At 48.8% G+C, this 17,731-nt stretch overlaps 1 protein-coding gene across 2 annotated transcripts in view; it reads left to right on the forward strand.

The window, feature by feature from the left end:
- The window catches only part of SLIT3 (slit guidance ligand 3), a 642,896-nt gene that overhangs the window by 419,899 nt on the left and 205,266 nt on the right, over positions 1-17,731 (forward strand). For both annotated transcript variants that reach the window (XM_062188711.1, XM_062188710.1), the window contains exon 5: positions 8,631-8,702. In XM_062188711.1, coding sequence (XP_062044695.1) covers positions 8,631-8,702 — 72 coding nt within the window. The remainder of the gene's footprint in view (positions 1-8,630; positions 8,703-17,731) is intronic.

Below are 17,731 nucleotides of genomic sequence, written 5' to 3' on the forward strand. Positions count from 1 at the left end.
GGCCCTTGCAGTCCCCCAGGTGCCCCCTCCCCCCGTGATGTAGTGCTGTTGTCTCAGCCTGATTTACTCATTGATTTTGACCTGTGTAACCCAAAAGTATTTGAACTGACAACCCCCAGACCATCTGCCTGACTGTGAAGAGACAAAATAAGATGCGTACCTAGGTAACTAGTCCCAGAGCTAGCCAGTGATCCTGGTTAGCCTCACACGCAGCGCTCCGTGTCAGCTTGCAGCCTAACGGACTCTTCCCTGCCTCCATCTGGTCAGTAAGCTGCCTGGGAGCATCTTTGCCTCGCTGTACTTGAACCTCAGGCTCTCGCCCTTGGTAACCGCTCTAACTGCATACCTACTCATCTACCTGTCTGCCGGGGACTTCTCATACAGATTTCAGGGGATCCTTTGTGGTTGAGGCCTTCCTGGGCTGTCTTCATTCCAGTCTTCCCTGTGGGTTTAGGAGAGTTCGGGACTAAGTGCATGTTTTCTCCCCCACTGTGTCTCTGGATCCCAGGCTAGGGTGCAGTCCCCTAGGACTCTCACCTTTTTTTTTTCTGTTAACATTTTTCCTTTAATTTGTTTTTTAACAGATTCAATGTGATTTGTAGATACAATTCTAAGAACATAATGATACTCCTTCCTCTCTCCCTCCCTCTCTTCCTCCCTCTCTTCTCCCCTCTCTCTCCTCCTCCTCCTCTCCCTCCACCCACTAAGTGAACCTCCATGCCGAGCCCCTGAGTGTTTTCCTAAAACACAAGTAAAATGTTGTCAGTCTCCCCATGCAGGCTTCCACTGCGATTCCATTTATCCCAACACCGGCAATCACACACTGGAGACACAGGAGGGCTTTGCATCTTGGGCCTGAGATTTAAACATTTAAGGGAGTGGTATGATATATTTGTTAACATCTTGCTGGTGTGATGATTATATTTGTGTTTAGGAGCACATACTATGGTAGTGTTTAGAAAGCACTTGCTTGTCCATTATCTGTGATGCTTATCCCAATTTTACAGAAGTCCAAATTGAAGCCCAGAAAATTGGACTGATGCTCTTAAAGACATACAACCTGTTAAGCAAACTGGAACCTCAAGTTAGCTCCTAACCTGATACACTAATCGTTCTACGCATCGTTTTGAAGCTAATTAAGATTTAGACTGTAGAGCCCATCCTAGGGTATCTGACTCGGTCCAGGATGGGTCCCAAGAATCTGCATTATTTTTTCTTTTTCTTTTTATATCTTTTTATCTTGTTATAAAAAGATCTGCTGTGGCCTGGGAGGGCAGTAGAAGATGGCCCAAGTGCTTGAGCCTAGGAAGTTCCTGGCTCCTGGCTTCAAATGGGCCCAGCTCTGCCCATTGTGGCCATTTAGGGAGTGGACCAGCAGATAGAAGACCTCTCTCTGCCTCTCTGTAACTCTGCCTTTCAAATAAATCTTTTTTTAAAAAAAATCTTCACACACATTTGAAAGTAAAGCACAGATGATAACTGAAAGTTACTCATCACCCAGCCCCAAGAAGTTATCAACTCAAATTTCACCTTTACCTCCACCCATTTCCCCCCCTTCTATGTTGTTTTGCACGCAAAACCCAGACACCATCATCTCATCCTTAATTATGTCAGTATCTCTCAAACACACTAAGTGAAAGGAGACATAACCACATTACCATTCCCATACCCAAATCTTAAAAAAATTACCAAGAATCTGTGTTGTTTCAAAGCACCGTCAGTAAGTTCTGACCAGATGGACTATGAACTTGACAATGAGAAAGGGAGCAACTTCCCTGAACCATACCAACTCTTAATAATCTCTCTGTGCTGTCTTTATTTTTCTCAAACTACCCACTTTAAAAGGCAAAGCCAAAGTAGCTGATGGAGCAAGCCTGCGTCCCCACAAGCCCGAGTGATCACACGGGTGTGTTTCCCTTTTCTCTGCAAACACTGAAAGGGCTTTGGGCCGTGAGTAAAGCAGAGCTGTGAAAGTGGTGTGAGTTTCAATTTAGAGTTTGCTTCTTGTTGAAAAGGAAAAGCCATGAGAGGGCCGATGCCGCTGTTGGAGGTGTCTAGGTGTTCATTTTACATCCGTAAATGTCCTAGTGTGAGTCTTTGCGCAATCAACAAGAACCTGGGGTCCAGGGAAACAAATGTGGTTCCGTTTGTGTCTGTGCCTTGACCTCTACCCTAATGTAACACAGTAGGCGCTTAGCTCGTTTTTGGTCATGCAAGTAGGATCTGAGGCGATGTTTAACTCGCCCACATTAAAGCCCTGGCTAAGGCTTTTCTAACAAGCTTCTCAGAGTGAGGCTGCCCGGAAGAGACCGTCCTGGTATTTTTCGTTCAGTAACTGTTTAACATGAATGGAGGAAGCCACTCCTCTGCAATGAAATACTCAAACACAATGGAGCAGTGAAAACAATTGGGTTTGGGTTTTTTGCTCTGTTTTGTTATCGATGGTGGATTTTTTTTGCACCCCATTGATGCTTTGATTCTCTGTATCCCTGGGGTAGGTGACAGTTACTTCAGGAAATGGTTCAGCTACTTCATTGCCATCTCCCTCAGACAAAGGTTGCCATTGACCTGACACCCAGCTGGAGGGGCCAGTGTGTGTCTTCACTGGGACATATGCTTGGGGCTCATTCGATTTTGACAGTGACCTAACTGCAAATATATAATCTTGCTTATTAAGATAAATTGCCTGCAGGAGAGATTTACCTATTAAGATAAATCCTCCCCGAAGTCCACATTGTAAAATCCCCAGGGAACAATCTTTTCCTGCATGTCTTTCCCTCCCCACTGTATAAAACAAGGTAAACAAAACAATATCTTTTGCTTTGGTTCCTACAGCAGATCATGAGTCACTGAGTTACTATATATTAGGAGTTAAGATTGGGGGTGAGAAGCAAAGGCTACAGCTTTGTACAGGCTGGTAGTATTGAGAGGACAAGACACTTCAGATGTGTAGAGTAGATTACCGACAAATTTTTAAAGCCCTAAATGAGTTTTGACTGATACTGCATATGCCAATAAGCAGGCTTTTCTACTAGGCAGACAATGGAAATTTCAGTCTGTACTTGGGCCAATGAGAATTACAGTGGTAATCCACGGCCAGATCCCAAATCCAGTCATTCTAAATACAAATGCATTTCAGATCATGCCTTATTTTAGTCTGGCTAATCAAGAGTTAAAGTATTTGTTTTACATGTTATACTGACAGGTGCCGTAATTGTTCTCAAGGTACAGGAATTGGGGAGGCAAACATATAAAGAAGTACAAACTCCATCAGGACTGGAGTGGGTTGTTCTGTTTATCTGATCTGTTAGCTTCCTGTGTGGCCTCTTGATCCTTGGTCCTGGATGTGCCATCTTTTTTATTGAAAGGCAGAGAGATAGAGAAAGATCTGGCATCTGCTGGTTCACTCCCTTAATGCCTTCACTGGCTGGAATTGGGCTGGGCCAAAGCCAGCTGCTGGAGCTCAATCCAAGTCTCTCACATCTGGAATCAGAAACAGAGCCATGACCCAAATCCAGGCCCTCCAGTATGGAACGCAGGTATCTCAGGCGGCATCTTAATCAAGGCCCCAAATGCCCACTGCCTGCATCAGTCTTCTGAGATTGATGTGTTAATGTGCTGAGTGTCCTGGCTCAAGAGAAGGGTCCTTGAAGCCTTCTTATAAATGCTTTGAGTTGGATCCCCATGGATCCCCTCTCTTACTCCTGGTTCCCATTCCTTGCTTCCTTCCCCTTCAGTGCTAAAGTCTCATAGCTGGGAACCTCTTCAGCAGTCTGTCCTTATTGCTGGAATCATCTCACCCAGCTGGGGGCGGGGGGCAGAGCCTAGGACTTTGCATTTCTCCTGGATGGTCCCTAGCCAAGAACTGCCTGATGCTGAGCTAAAAGAGCCAGCTCCCTTACTAGAGTCTGGAGCTCCTGTGGTATTGGGTGAAGGCTGGTATTTGACTGATTGTGCCTTGTTCTCCTCCTTCCTGCGTCCATCCTTCCTGATGTGAATCAATCTCTGATGGCTTGGTTCAGTGTCTGCTGCTGAGAGGACCCAACATAAGACAGACATTTTCCCTGAATCAAGCTCTCATGTTTCATCAAAGAATCTAGAATCAAACATGGGTACTCTTGTCTAGACAATAGATAAGGAAAACTCAAATCCCTTCTTCCACTTGTATGGAATAAGTCCTTGCAACATTGAAGCCTTTTATTCCTTGCAAAGGCAAGGGCACATGTCTCAGGGTGCTGATAAAGGTGGTTTCTAGCAATGCAACTCCAGGGCTAAATACGTATGGAGAGACTAAGGGCAACCATTCATTGAAAGCTTAACCATCTTCTAGATACTGTGCAAAATGGTTTACATGAGTCTGCTCATTTCATTCTCACAATCAACCAGTGAGGTCAATAAAATGAACAGCCTCGCTGCAAGGATGGAGAAACCCAAGCAAGGAGCATGCTATTAAGTTGGGTAATCCCACAGCTCGTAAGTACCTCCATCTCATTCAGAAACAAGAACTCCCCAAGTTTCTGGGCGTTTCCAAGCCCCGTTTTGTAGCTTTGGGATAATTTGGCATTGACATCTAGGAGCAAGTTCCTCTCTTCCCCCTCTTTAAGTGCCACTGAATACAAACAGGACTTGCTGGTGGCATGAGTGTGACCGAGACAAGGCCACTGTCCACACTGGAGCACAGAGGAGATTGTCCTGCTCCTTTTCTTACACGGGAAGGGGTGAAGGTGAGGACTGTCATTCCCTGGTGCTCTGAGAACACAGCCCTCCTGACTGCTCCGAGAGCCCCAGGAAGCGCTTTCCAAAGCTGCACTGGAACTAGACAACCTTTCAATCCATTTATCAAAGTGTCTGCAGTTCCCGTTTCAAGGTAGATGGAGCAATAATAAATTTGCAAAGAAAGTTAATCTGTGTCCAAAGCATTTTAGTAAATTAAAAAGGCGGGGGGGGGGGGGGTAGGGAGGGGGTAGGCTGCTGGGGGATATATTGGTTCTTGCCAACTTCTATTTGACTTACTGTCTCCTTAATAAGTCCTCTTTGGTCTTGTGTTTTTGGATGGAATAATCAGTCGGTTAATCATCTTCCGGAAGCTGGAAAGTGCACTTGAGCTAATGCAGGTCTCCTTTTTCCCTTCAGAGCCCTGATTATTTCAAAAGGCATCCCGACTCCCAGCCCCGGGCTCCCAACCAACACAGCCTTTCCCATCAGCCATCTTCTTTGCTTGCCCCAGAAAAACCCAGCAAACCCCTCTCCCCCTTTTCCTGCTCCAACCATATACCTTTCTTCTAAGGCTTAGGCTTAAAAAAAAAAAAAAAAAAGTTCCCTTTTCTGGTCACTTCCTTCCTGGTCTTCTCCCCACTCCCCACCCTGAACAGCTTTCCTTGTGCAGGGTAGGACACTAAACCCCAACAAGCTATTGGATGGAACTAGGCTCATGGGCCTCACGGATAGATTTTGTTATTTTTCTTTAAGTGTCAGCCAGAAACGGTGGCTCTTGTCTCTCTCAAGGATCACACTTAACAATAGCTCCGTGCTCGGGCAGCCTGCTGAGATAAACACACCATTAGGAACCCTCACAAAGGCCCCGCAATAATTGTGAAGGGAATGGTTACCGAAAATGAAGCACCCAGCCCTGAACCCTCCTCCACGCCCCATCAGTAACACCATTAAAGCTGTCAGTTTGTCAGCCTACTAGAGGTATTTATGAAATCAATATACAATCCTGCAGATGGATGGCCGCGGCATTGTTAGCCGGAGAAGAGGGGCTCAATGGAAAATAAAATTAATAAAATTTACAAGCAGATTGTCATGGGGAACGGATAAATTCCCTCCAATCTACTCTCTGACTCTGCGGAGGCAGGAGAAACGCAATGGCAAGGAGGTGGAGAGAAAGCCGGGTTTCTTAAAGTATGAACAAAGCTGGGTAAATTCACAGCATGAAAATAGGGAACAGAAGCAGAAGTGGCTGCCCCGCCCCAGCGTGGGATTTGGCCCTCGGGACTGCCTAGGTGGGACATTGCCCAGCGCCACTGTGAGACTAGCCTGCGTAACTGTGGCTCTCCTCTCTTGGTCACCCTATACTGTGGACCAGAACCTGTGCGATTGCTCTTCCTCCCAGTGTCTTTCAGGATGTGTTTCAGTAATACTTTGTGCTTCTTTCCTGCCTGGTCCCCGGCCCCTGATTGGATCCCTAGCCATTTGTCAAAGGCAGAACCGGAGCTCTTCTCCCAGGACAGTCAAAGATGGCCTCCAAGCGCCTGGGGCAGTGGTGGGCAGGGGCTTGGCGGCCTGGAGACACAGAAAAGACTGGGCCCATTGTGGCTGCCGGAGCCTCGGCTGCAGCCCAGATGCCTGGTGGAAATCGCATTAGTCAGATGACAGGACCCTGGCCCCTTCTCTGGAGGCTGATGGAGAGCAGCCGAGTGGCCTTGATGACACCGCCTGACCTCTGCTGTCATCGTGGGCTTTGTTCAGCGTCCCAACTCCAGGCTGGAGCCCTGCTCATTGAATCAGGCCTGGCGGAGGGGGGTGGGGGAGGCTGCAGTGGGGCTCACTGTGCATCTAAATTTATTTACCTCAGTTGCAGACAGAAGAAACTGGATGTGAGATGGGGAGTACCCTTTGCTTCAGCTCAGAAGCCCCGGGGCTCACACCTGCTCCCTATTCTCATGCTAAGCCTTGCTTTGCAACCTAAGTGTGGCCCCAAACATTGCCCAGGTGCCCAGTTTCAGCCAGCTGCAGGAGCATGCGGCTTATCTCAGCAGGTGGGAGCACAGGACTGACTGCTAGTCTTCTGCCCCATGGCCAACTGCTCATCTAGACTGCCTGGGGGTTTTAGGGGAAGATGCTTGTCTGGGCTCTCCTTCCAGATAGCTTTTAATTAGATGCCCTCAGAATATCCCTGTGTGGGGGAGGGCCCACGAATGCAGTCTCTCTGTTGAGCACCTCAGCACCTGCAACCAACAGGTTCTCCTTACAGAGCCTTTTGCCAAGGAAATAGTTGCACAAGTGTCTCCAAACCATATGGGCAGAGATGGCTGTCCTCGCGTTTCTTTCAATGGCAAATAAGTGCCTGCCCAACCGTTTGGAATCGCATAGCCACCCTTACAATTGGATGCTATACAGCTCTTCAAAATGTTGGCATAAGTGTGCTGTTAATGACCGGACAGATGTTCTCAATATAGCAGGCAAAAACGGAGGTTATAATAGACCATTTATTATGCGGTCATACTGGTGAAATTTATACGTTGCTCCTCATTGGTAGCAGTGGTGATGTCGGAGTACATGTTTTTACCTGAATACTTGAGGGTTTTCTGTGTATTCCTCTCAAGCCAACGCGTGCACATCCACATGGATGAGGCTGCTTCAAAAAGTTTGTGGAAGATGGAATTAAAAGATAAGTGAATTTTGGTGTAAAAGATTTTGAAATCCAAGCATCTGAGGGATCTTTGAAAAGTTCATGAAAAATCCTATGAAAAAGGCACACATTTCAAGGATGTATTTTCCCATGAGCTTTATAAGTACTGTCTTATAATATCCTCCTGTACATCTTCTATCTGAATAAAGAACTGTGCCTCCAGCCTCGTCTCTGCACAAAGCCCTCTCCATGCCGTCCCCCTTGGAGGTGTTTCCGCAGTATAAGGATGTGCGCCACATGAGCCAGACAGTGCAAGGTGTCAGCGCTCTGCAGGACACCGTGGTACACAGGGCCGGCCTTGCTGGGGCTCTACAGGTTGATTGCTCACTGCGATCCAGGAAGGATTGAGGGCTGAATGAAAACAGGCACCGGAGTTTGGCCTTGCAAAAAAATAAAATGGGAAAACAAAAACAAAAAATGGCATTACTCTCAGGAGAGGAAACCAAGGCTTGGGCAGTGCTTCAGCCCTGAGAACAGACTTGGGTTTCAGCCAGCAATGGGACCTGACAGCTATCTGGTAGTACCTCTTCGCAGCACCATACATACTAGTGCTGCTTGGTGCTATACGAGGTGCCTGGGACCCCCCTGATTTGAATGGGTTTTTGGAAATGGCAATTTGAATACTTCATGCCTGTCTCTGAGAAGACCCAGGGGGCCTCCAGGGATCTCTGGGATGCTAGAATAAGCTGAAATGCTCACCCCATCAGAAAATCAGATGGCCAAGACTCTGTTCCCATCCCACATGACAAAGGCAGAGAGCCCTGAGCAGCAAGGGACAGCCCTAAGAGATGTGCGATTGAGTGGTGTTGACCCTGCTGCCCTGCCGTGGGGGAAGGGCGGCGGGGGAGGGGGATCAAGGGGTCGTCTTTGGGAGGTGACAGAATAGAGAATTGAGTGTAGTGTGTGCAACAAACAAGCCAGTATCTTGGCTCGTGGCCTGGAGGTGCGAGACCACCCACAGCGCCCGCCCTGGAGGAGCTGCTCTCGCCTGGTAACCATTTCAGCCAGGGCCATCTCTGGCAGAACAATGGGACCTTGTAGCAGCCTGGGGCCTGAGACTACACAGTCCCGCCAACACTTCTGACAGCACAGGCAGCGCCCTGGCCTGCGCCCTGGCCCTCGCCCTTGCCCTCGGAGAGGTTTTGTTATCATAATGAGATGCAGAGAGAGCCGGCCTGGGTCTTTAACGTGGTGTGCCTCTTCTCTTCTTGTTTAGAGATCTGAGCGAGAACCAGATCCAGGGGGTCCCGAGGAAGGCGTTCCGCGGCATTGCTGACGTGAAGAACCTGTAAGTGCTGTTTTCCTTGCTTTGCTGCCGCACAGGTGGCCAACTTGGGCTCTGGGGCCAGAGCAGGGGTGCGGAATAGGACGGGAGGAGGGAGGTCCAAGCGCCCTCAGAGACAGAGTATGTGAGGGCTGCGCTCGTGTGGTTCCTAGGGTACAGAGCCTGGCCCCAGAGGTGAGCTGGGTGGCCTCAGTGGCAGCTTTCCCCAGCGTCATCACTGTCTTCTTGTCAAGTGGGGGTGGGGATGGTAGCCTGTGGCAGTGTTGGCTATGGTGAGAAAAGTGTTTTCTAAGTGCTTCATTCGTGGTAAATGTTCAGGAAGTTGGGACTTAAGGATGGTGATGGAGAGTTCTCTGTTGCGTCTCCTGTGAGACAGCCTGGGGCCTGGGAGACCAGCGTCCCCCAGGGAGAAGTAGCCAAATCCAGTTGCACTGCACTAGGCAGTGTGTTTTTTGTTTGCGTGTTCTTTTTCACTTATTATTTAGAAATAATTCTTGATTCCTATAAAGTTTCAAAAACGAGTAAATAGGCCCCAGGTACCAACCAGGCTCCTCCAATGGTAGGATCTTATGTGATCATGCTGTGGTCTAAATACCGAGAAACTGACGTTGGTGTGATCCACAGATCCTGTTCTTGAGCTGTCACGGTCCCATGTGCACTCTGTGTGTGGGGGTGGGAGGGCAGCTCTGTGCAGTTTTGTCACGAGCAGATTCATGCAGCTCTCCCCGCAGTCAAGAGGTAGAACTGTTCCATTACTGTTTCTGAACTTGCTGAATAGCCTGGGTTCTTTGCTCCTTGGCCTGCGCTCTTCACTCCGTATCTGCCACACCTGGGCCCTGACCCGCGCAAGGAGTGCATCTACTGAATCACAAAGAACCCTGCCCATGGGTTCAGAACTCGTTTTTGAGAGGGCAAAAAGAAAGAGTGGTCTGGCCGAGACAGCCATTCTGTCCCCAGCCTCTCCTGCAGCCTCAAACTCAACTTGAGAAGACTTGAAGGAGGCTTTCGTTTAAACTACTTTAGCTGTCACTTTTCCCCATCATGAATGCAGGTTTTTGTTTCCTGGCATCCAGAAGGGAGGCTGACGATGGCTTCCAGGTACAGGTTATCTTCCCCCGTGCTGGAGGCCTTAGCGGATGGCCTGTGGTGTTGCACCTGTACTGCACGCAGGAGGGCAGAGGCATCTCCACGGCTGGCGGGGGCAGAGAGGGCTGTGCAGCAGGTGCTGAGCGAGGCAGCTGCCTGCTGCTTCCTCTGGGGGCATTTGCCCAAAAGCAGGAGAGGATGGGGTGGAGCAGTCACAGCCCGGGGCAGTATGCCACCCTGGACAGGGCAGGAGTCAGCCTTTGGTGAGCAGTAACTTCCTGACTCCAGAGAGCTCTCTGAGAACACAAGATACGGCCAGCTTGATCCTCTGCCCCACCAAGAGCTAATGTGCATGACGTTTGCGATATTTTCAGGTAATCGTCTACATTTTGTTCTTTCGGTTCCAAGAACTGCGCATGTGAGCTCAAATTAGTGGACTGTGTTAATTACCAGAACGCCAGGACATGGGAAATAGAGGCCCAGAGAGGGGCACTAACTGACTGCAGGTCAACCAGCTTCCTGATGAAGGCACCCAAAATGAATGTTCCACGTACGACACGTGAGAACTCGGTTCAGATGCCATGTCGCTCATTCCACACGGACCATTTCACAGAGACCTGCTGTGGTGCTGTCCAAGCAGGCCTGTGTAATTAGCAGGGTTAGCATTTTTGATTCTTAAATAAAAATGCAATCTCACGATGGTTCAATCGTTGTTAGAATTCCTGGAGCTTTGGGTATTTTTTGCCCTCGTGATTCCTCTAACTGTGCAGAGGCTTCAGGAGCTAAAGGTGCTGTGATTCTACACATCCACACTCCTCGGTCACTCCAGCAACTACTTTCAGGCTTGCCCGCCCTAGGCAGAGCAGGCACAGGCTGTGAGGCTCCCTCACCCAAGATGCTTGGGTAGGCAAGTGTTTCTGGTTTTTGGATTTTGCAATATTTGCGTACGCATGCCGAGATATCTTGTGGAAGGGACCCAAGTCAAAGCATGAAATTCATGTAGGTTTCAGGCATACCTTATCAATGTGTCCTAAAGGTAATTTTGTACAGTATTTCTCATGATTTTTGTGCGTGAAACAGTTTCAAGGTGTGTAATTCTGTTAGTGACGTCATGCCAGCATTCAGAGTTTGGGGGTTTGCAACATTTTGGGGTTTTTGGGGTAGAGATGCTCAACCAGAAGCCTGTACTTAGTGAGCTGTTCTCTTTTTGCTCATACCCATTGCATCGTCCTGGGGGAAGAAGGAAGGAGAGTAAACTCACTGTTGAAGGGTTAATTGACCAAAACAACTGCAGGAGGATTGAACACTTCACCCTTCCAGTCTGTTCAGTAGGCGCATCTTGTGGGACAGAGCCCGCAAGGCTCCCGTAACGATCTGCAGTGCTTACGCTGTAACTGGGGACAAGAGACAACACGTGCATACACAGGACTGTTTCATAAAATGCCAGTCAACGTAGAAGTCGGCAAGTAAGTGACTGCAAACAGTGAGGAGCTGTCAGACCTTAGAGAAGAAAGATAGCTCCAGGCAATGCAGCCCAAAGGTTAGAAATGTGGCTTTGGCAGATGGGTGGAATTATGTATGAATTCCATCTGTTGCAGGTACTGAGTCTGTGACCTTGGGAGCATTCCGTGATGCTCCAGAGCCTTGGTTTCCATCCCTGTAGAGTGAGGATAGTCCTGGACTAACCTCCCGGGGTGTTTGTGAAGGTTACTAGAGTTAGACGTTTGAATAACTGAGGACCGGGCTTGGCACATGGGAAGTTCTGAGGGAGTCCTAGCTGCCGTATTCCTTTGTTGCTGTTATGATGGCGAAAAGTTCAGCTGGGCCCAACTGATGGTTAGATTCCGCAGTCAGTGGGTGGAGAGTGTGTCCAGAGTGAGGCGGTGAGACTCTGTGAGTTTCAGAGCACGCCCACAGAGGCCTCTGGTGGGAGTGGAGGGTTGAGAAGGCAGAACAGTAGATGATGAGGTGAGAAAAGGAGGTGGGGCCCGAGGGAGGGGTGCTTTCTGACCTGGGACTCTGGCAAATGTTTCTTCTGGAAGAGGAAGTCGGGATGGGAGGTGGTGGGAGAAGGAAGGGGTGGGGGCAGGAGGTGAAGCTGTAGTCCAACCCGGGAGGTGCCACTCTCACTTGGGAGCGAAGTGAAGGCATCCCCAAGTAAGCTGCTGGTGGGAACAGGGCAGCAGGATCAGTGAGGCCAGAGGAGAAGTGCCTCATGATGAATTCCAAACGCAGACAGTACAGAGGATGATACAGTCACAGTACGTAGAGAAAATATAGTCACACAGCCACCAAAATATGTTTAGAAGGGTGGTCTTCAGCCCAGCAACAAAGATTCACGTTTTCAACATCAGAGTACCTGGATTCAACTCCTGCTTCAGCTTGCTACTAATGCAGATCCTGGAACATAACAGCAATGCTTCAGACAATTGAGTTCCTGGCTCACGACTTCAGCCCTGGCCTGATCCTGCCTGTTGCAGACTTTTGGAGAGAGAACTCTCTCTCCCTCTCTCTCTCTCTCTCTCTTACATAAATATTCTTTTTAAAAATAATACATTTTGAGGTTCTGTAAAATGCCAGTTCTGGAAGAAACAGCAGAGAATAATATACACAAGTATAAAAATATGATTTGTGCCTTTTTAGAGTTTCTGCTTCATAGAGATTGAAAGGTCAGGGAAGGAGCTGGGCTTAGATCAGGGATTGGGTGATAATCGTGTTGGGTGTGAAGTGATGTGCAGTCCCTAACAGGCAGTGAGGACAGAGCATCCTCTCTGTCCTAGCAATAGAGAATCTGACTTCAGTCATGGACCTGTGAGTTGAGGGACTTTCTTAAAGCCAGACTACGTCCCCAGGCCTCAGCTTCCTTGGTTTCCACAGGGAGTTAGATCAAACGGCCCCATAGCCCCGAGACAGGCTCAGTGAGTGTTTGTAGATCTCGGACCAGAGCTGAGGGGCACATTCATAGCATCTGGACAGAGGTGATGTTGAACTTGTGCGTTTAAATATGCGTTGATCCAGGGAATAGGAGACATTGGGCAGAAACGAAGTGTGTGTGAAGTTTGTATAAAACCTGTTAAGGAAGCGAACACTCCCACTACCAGAGCTCAGTTATCCGCAGGGAAATTGCCTACTTTGCAAACAATGAATAGCACATTTTAAGCCTCAGTAAGTACCTCTTTGTGGTCAGTCTGTTGGAGAACCATCACCCAGCCTTGAGCCTTCTTTATCACACTGTATGAGCTCCAAGAATAGAACACTATTCCACGATTTCCTTAGGTAAAATAAAAGATAAATTATTAGAGCACAGTGTCAGGCTTCAAACTAAATGATATGTGAAATGACAGCTGATTGTGCCTATTCATAACACCAGATGCCTTATTAAAAGAAAATCAAGGATTGTCTGTTTTTTGTAAATAATTGTGCAGTTGTGACACATGTTGTTTTCTTTGCTGCCCTGACATTTTCCTTCAAGAAGGTAGCGATTGTAACACCATTTTCCAGGTGATAAAATTAAGTTCCCATCATCCTGGCTGAGTGAGCAGGCAAAATTCAGGCCAGGCTTCCGCACCTAGGGTACCATTAGTCACATTCTACCCATCTTTTGGACACGGAGTCATTACTGCCTACAAAGATTCCTCCCCATGTAGCCAGGACAGCAACAGGAAGAAGGAAGAAGTTGCCAAAGAGGCTTCCAGAGAGAGAGAGGCCCCGCTCACCTAAGCAGGTCGGCAGGCGTGCGACTTCTATCAAAGCGCACATAAAGGACGCAGGTGTTGGCGTCTGCACCCTGTGAAACCGGGAGCCGCTAGGGTGCTGCTGTAGTGAAGGGACTTGGCACCTTGCCCCCCAGGCGGTGGAAGGAAGCCCCTAATTGCTTCCGGTTTCTCCAGAGAAGACAAATTAGTTAGCTGGGGATGCCGCCAGCCCGGTGCAATTACCCAAGGCTGGTTTTATGGGCTGGAAGGGCAGGAGGCACATTGTTTAAAGAGACAGGCGGTGAGATGGACAGACTGACCTGGAGACTGACACTCCCCATTCTGGTTTTAAGTGCCTATTGTATACAAACCCTGTGCTTGGTAAAGATACAGTGAGAAAGCAAGCAAAACTATCATGGGAAAAGCATGGAGCTAGGACAGCAAGAAATGGGAAAAAAAAAAAAAAGATATGACAAGTCACAGTCCAACAAGCGTTGTAAGAAAAAGACAAAAACCAGGATAGATGGTTTTAAAACAATGTCCCTTTGCCCTGTGCTCCTCGGCCGTCGTGTTTCCCTCTGTTTTTCAGTTTCTCTTTGCGAGGACTCTGTAGGACACGCATTCCAGAAGGGAAAATCAATAACCCTGTCTCTGCCAGCCAGCAGACTTCGGAATTGACGGTTTCAAAACAAAGCTGGGCAGGCGGCCTTTGCTTCCCTAGTTAGTCTGCTCTCCTGCTTCCTGAGATTAATGAGGGCTGTCTCCGCCCCGGTGAGCCAGCAGTAATGCCGCTGAGGGAGGCGTGCGGAGGGACACAGGCACCCATTCAGTGGCAGTGTCTCTGCTGATCTCAGCAGCCATTTGTTTTGTCACTGTACCTGGTCACGACCCACAAGGTTCTACACGGTCTGCATTTCTCAGTGCTTCCCACGCACATTTTCCTTCCTGGAGCCCTCTGAGCTCCTTCCTGCCTCAGGACCTTTGCACTGACTGCTCCCTTCAGGTGGGACACTGGGCTTTCAGACCTCCGTGCAGCTGGCTCCTTCCAGACCTTCAGGCCTCAGCTCAGTATAACCTTCCCCAACCCATCTGAGCCACTCCCCTGCGACCAACGACCTTCTCTGTATATCCTGTTTGTGCAGGGCACTATTACCCCCTGAAATTACCTTGTTCATGTATTTGTCAACTTGTCTGTATGTCACACACAAGGCACACATGTATACACAGAGAGCCTGCCTGTCCCAGTCACAGTGGTGTCCCCCCATGCCCGAGCAGTTTGGCAGAGGGTAAGCTAGGCTGAGAATGTATCAAGTGAGTTATTTTGTTCAATCGTTCCATCTGTATTGCCGATGGCCAGTCATACACCAGAAGTCACACACAAGATGTTGGATATGAAACCATGTAAGCTCATATGAAGATACTACTTTTTAAAAGACTTACTTATTCTGAAAGAGTTCGAGAGAGACAGAGATCTTCAACCACTGGTTCGCTCCCCAGGTGGCCACAACCGCTAGCACTGGGCCAGGCAGAAGCCAGGAGCTTCCTCTGGGTCTCCTACCTGGAGGAGCAGGCCCTCTTCTGCGGATCTTCCCAGGCTGCTAGCAGGGAGTTGGATTAGAAGTGGAGTAGCTGGGACTCGAACTGGTGGCCCTTATGAGATGTTGCTGTTGCAAGCAGCAGCTTTACCCAATATGCCACAGCACCAGCCCCTGAAAGTAATATTTTCTTTTTTGACAGGCAGAGTGGACAGTGAGAGAGAGACAGAGAGAAAGGTCTTCCTTTTCCGTTGGTTCACCCTCCAATGGCCACCGCGGCTGGCGCACCGTGCTGATCCAAAGCCAGGAGCCAGGTGCCTCTCCTGGTCTCCCATGAGGTGCAGGGCCCAAGCACCTGGGCCATCTTCCACTGCACTCCCGGGCCACAGCAGAGAGCTGGCCTGGAAGGGGGGCAACCGGGACAGAACCCAGGGTGCCGGCGCCGCAGGCAGAGAATTAGTCTAGTGAGCTGCGGCGCTGGCCCAAAGTAATATTTTAGAAAAGCCACGCAGGTACTTGGAGAGGTCACAGGTAGACTGGAGAACTAGTAGTTGAAACGAGCTTCTGAGGACAAGCACACAGGGAGTTCAGGGAGATGAGCTGGATTCTGACTTTACTCAGGAAGTGACATGACTGGGTGTTTGAAGGATGAGTAGGGGTCTTCCAGGGGAAGGGCATTTCAGACAGAAGGAAGAGCATATGAAAATTCACCATGTGTACAGAGTGGTGGAGGTCTGCGAAAGAGGTGCTGCTTGTGGGTTTGTGGCTGGAGCTTGGCCAGCAAGACAGGCAACAGAGAGGAGGTTAGCGAGAGGGAGCTGGGAGGAAGGAGGACCTTGCATGGTCCTCCTGCCAGCCCTGAGAGCCCACTGAAGGGTTTTTAACAGACGTTCCAGGGCCCTGAATCCAGCAGGTCAAGTGGACATAGGGAGGGGGACTCCAACTGCGGAGATGGGGAGCTAAGTGGGTGGGTGAGTGGAGCTCCTGTTCCTGGGGCTTGTCAAGCACAGCCTGCTATGGCCTTCAGCTGGCTCTGATGTGGGACTAGTTCCCAGCTCTCATCACAAAGCGGGTGTGGCTTCTTGAAGCTGGGGAAACCTGCCTACACGAGACAAGGCAGGTGGTTGCAGATGTTCCGTCTTCCCAAGGTGCAATAAGTTCTCCAGCCTTTCCAGCTTTGTGTTTCTGGCCGCGTGTGTGAGGTTGAGAATTCCTTCTGGGGGAAGCTGGACTGGACCTCAGTTTGCCAAGTGCCACCTGATAGCCTATCTAAAGAAGAAGGGATCGCGCTGCCTGCTCCCTCCTTTCTCTGTCACTTCTGCTCTTCTGCTTTTCCATTCTTCCTTCCACAAATCGTCATTGAACCCTTACACTTACAAGACCCAAAGCAAGTCCCTGAAATAAAGATGAATGAGACATAGCCCCTACACTTGAGAATTTTTGTCTACAGAGGGAGACAAACAGATCCACAGGGAGCACACAATGTGTTAAGCACTCCCCTAAAGCTCTTGGCTCTATCTGCCCCACAGCCAAGTGTAAGGCCTCAGTAAATACCAGTTGATTAGGTTCCCTGAAATGAGAAGAATGGCAGAAGAAACAGGTGACTCTGACTCCATGAAGTCTGGAAAAGACCCCATGTGGCATTATCCAAAGGCAAGGAGAAGGTGGTGGCAGGTGGGCCGTCCCAGAGATTATGCCTAGAATTGGCAGTTGCTCAGGTGACAGGGCGAATGCCTTCCAGGCCAAGACTACAAGGCTTCGTGGGCTGTGTTAGAGATTATCTGTGGGGCTCTGTGTATTTCTCCCAACACCTCCTAAGTTACAACCTTCTGCTTGGTCAGCTTTCTCCTCCAGAAGCCTGCAAGTTCTGTAAAGGGAGAAGTTGAGTCTGCCTTTCCCGCTGTTTGATTTTCAAGAATTAGTTCCGTGCCTGGTACACAGTAGGTGCTCAGTGAAGAATGAATGAGTGAGTGGATGAATTGCTTCTGTAAGCAGAGACTCCAGCATTTGGAGAGCAGCTAACACCCTGAGAGAACATCATCTTTTATCTTAGGGAGTCAGGAAGAACAAAGTCTCGTTAGCAGGAGAGAAGTCTTTTCGTTTTTTACTTTTTCTCAAGATGATGGAGCCTGTTATTCTTGAGACAGCATTCAAATTTATTGTCTGCTACAGTTTTTACTTGTAGACAAAATTTGTCTCATCACAGATGTTTAACCCTTCTGAACACTAGGTCCATAGCCATCATAGCCATGCTTAAAATAGACACACAAAATACAACCCTTCCTCCCTTCCTGGACCCTGGCAGGAAAGCCGTGGTTCTATGCCCTAAGTACTCGGGGGTCTATTGAGAAATTTGCCCTTAGACTGTCATTGGCCTGGAGATTAGCTCCAAAGAAGAGAGATGAGTATTATCATGTGGATTATAGTTAGAGATTCTTCCAGGAACTGTTACCGTCTGATTCTTTAATGTTTTAAGGTCAACTGAGTATAATGATTAAAAGCATGAACTTTGGAATCAGGCTTGATTTTTTAAATCTCTAAGTCATTTAAAAGGCACCAAGTTTCTCTCCCCAAATGCCCATGACAGCCAGGGCTGGGCCAGGCGAAAAGACCAGAGGCAGGAGCTCTATCAGGATGTTTAACATGGATGGCAGGTGCCATCACCTGCTACCTCCCAGGATGTGTATTAGCAAGAAGTTACATAGGAAGCAAAGCT

This window comes from Lepus europaeus, chromosome 4 (assembly GCF_033115175.1).
Source record: "Lepus europaeus isolate LE1 chromosome 4, mLepTim1.pri, whole genome shotgun sequence".
Lineage (NCBI taxonomy): Eukaryota > Metazoa > Chordata > Mammalia > Lagomorpha > Leporidae > Lepus > Lepus europaeus.